We start from the raw sequence: 1,556 nt of genomic DNA, 5'->3' as shown, positions 1-1,556 counted from the left end.
CTTCAATGCTCCTGGGCTCTTCCTAGTGTTCCCAGAACTTGAATGCCAGGTTCTTGAGTCTCAAAGTCATAGAAGTAAGCACTGAACTACATCAATCCATCGAGTTTACTGAAAAGAGCCAGCACACAGGAGTTGAGCAGAAGAGAGTCCATCTCCCTTTAGGTTTTGTGGATGGAGCATACAGGGGGCCTTGGGGGGGTGCAGGGCTTGGGGATGAGGTCAGTTGTTCCACAATCACCATCGGGCTGTAGTTGATCCCAGGGTCATCACAAGGTGTTTTCCACGGTCCGGTCCATGGACCACCAAAGGGCCTGTAAAATAATGCCTGCACCGCCCTACCAGTGTGCTCAGTGGCTGAGCGTCCACCTATGAGCCAGGAGGTCAGGGTTCCATTCCTGGTCGGGCGCATGCCCAGGTGGCAGGCTCAATCCCTGGCAGAGGCCTACAGGACGCAGCCGATCAATGATTCTCTCTCATCATCGATGTTTCTATCTCTTCCTCGGAAATCAATAAAAATAATTTTTAAAAATAATAATGCTTGTTGCCCTGACCGGTTTGGCTCAGTGGATAGAGTGTTGGTCTGCGGACTGGAAGGTCCCAGGTTCGACTCTGGTCAAGGGCATGTACCTTGGTTGGGGGCACATCCCCAGTAGGGGGTGTGCAAGAGGCAGCTGATGGATGTTTCTCTCTCATTGATGTTTCTAACTCTCTATCCCTCTCCCTTCCTCTCTGTAAAAAATCAATAAATATATATTAAAAAAATAATAATAATAATGCTTGCACATTCTAGTTACCATCTAATGGACAAAAAAACCTATTTTTCAGAACATGATGTTGAGAAAGGATGTCATTTGTACATAGTTCCTCTAAGGATGCGGTTCGGTTAATTTCAACAACGGTATTTTACCGAAAGCAGGGAGTCACCAGGATGAAAGCTCTGGTCTCCAGGGAGTGAAGCGCTACCCCCGCTGGCGTTCACCTCGCACGGGTTCCCCACGCCGAACAGTGCAAGCTCCCGGGCGAGCACGGGCTCCCGACCCCCTGGGAGGGCAGGCGGGCGCTGACCGGCCAGGCTGGGGACACCCTGGGGGATAAGGCCGTCGGCCTGCGGAGACAGGCGGCTGGGGACGCGGCCCGGCCTCCGCGCCGGCCACGCGAACGCCTGACACCTCGGCGCCACCGGCAAGACCCTTTCTTCCCCAGCACCTCGCACCGGAAGCTGCTCGCTTTACGGCAGGTGCCAGGCGAGCGCTAAGGCTGCCGTAAAAGGAGGCGAAGCCCCGGGCGCGGAGGCGCCGACTTCCGGCTTCGCCACGGGCCGGGCGGGAAGTGCGCGGTCGGTTGGAGCGGCCGGGCCCCGCCCGCGGGCCGCACTTCCGGGAGGCGTGTTCCGGCGGGCGGACCCAGCGCCGGCGCCGGTTGAGACACCCTCCGCATCCATGGAGGCGCCGGGGCAGGCGGAGGTCGAGCATGAGGACGGCGACAGCAGCTGTGGGGACCTGTGCTGCATGGACCAAGGCCTGCGGAGGTGAGGGCGCTCCGCCCGGCGGCGGGGC

The 1,556-nt window shown here is 58.0% G+C and overlaps 1 protein-coding gene across 8 annotated transcripts in view; it reads left to right on the top strand.

Moving 5' to 3' along the window:
* Nucleotides 1-1,353: 1,353 nt before the first annotated feature.
* The window catches only part of LRRCC1 (leucine rich repeat and coiled-coil centrosomal protein 1), a 32,836-nt gene continuing 32,633 nt past the window's right edge, over nucleotides 1,354-1,556 (top strand). For 4 of the 8 annotated variants that reach the window (XM_023746160.1, XM_023746158.1, XM_023746159.1 and 1 more), the window contains exon 1: nucleotides 1,356-1,528. In XM_023746160.1, coding sequence (XP_023601928.1) covers nucleotides 1,440-1,528 — 89 coding nt within the window. In that variant the 5' untranslated portion in view covers nucleotides 1,356-1,439. Of the gene's footprint in view, nucleotides 1,529-1,556 lie in introns of all 8 variants that reach the window. The other 4 variants (XM_023746163.1, XM_014447260.2, XM_023746161.1 and 1 more) reach the window with 3 other exon arrangements.

The sequence above is a fragment of the Myotis lucifugus genome, unplaced genomic scaffold (genome assembly GCF_000147115.1).
Source record: "Myotis lucifugus unplaced genomic scaffold, Myoluc2.0 scaffold_631, whole genome shotgun sequence".
In the NCBI taxonomy this organism is placed as follows: Eukaryota; Metazoa; Chordata; class Mammalia; order Chiroptera; family Vespertilionidae; genus Myotis; species Myotis lucifugus.
Note: the sequence above shows the minus strand (reverse complement) of the source record. Positions and strands in the feature narration are given on the sequence as shown.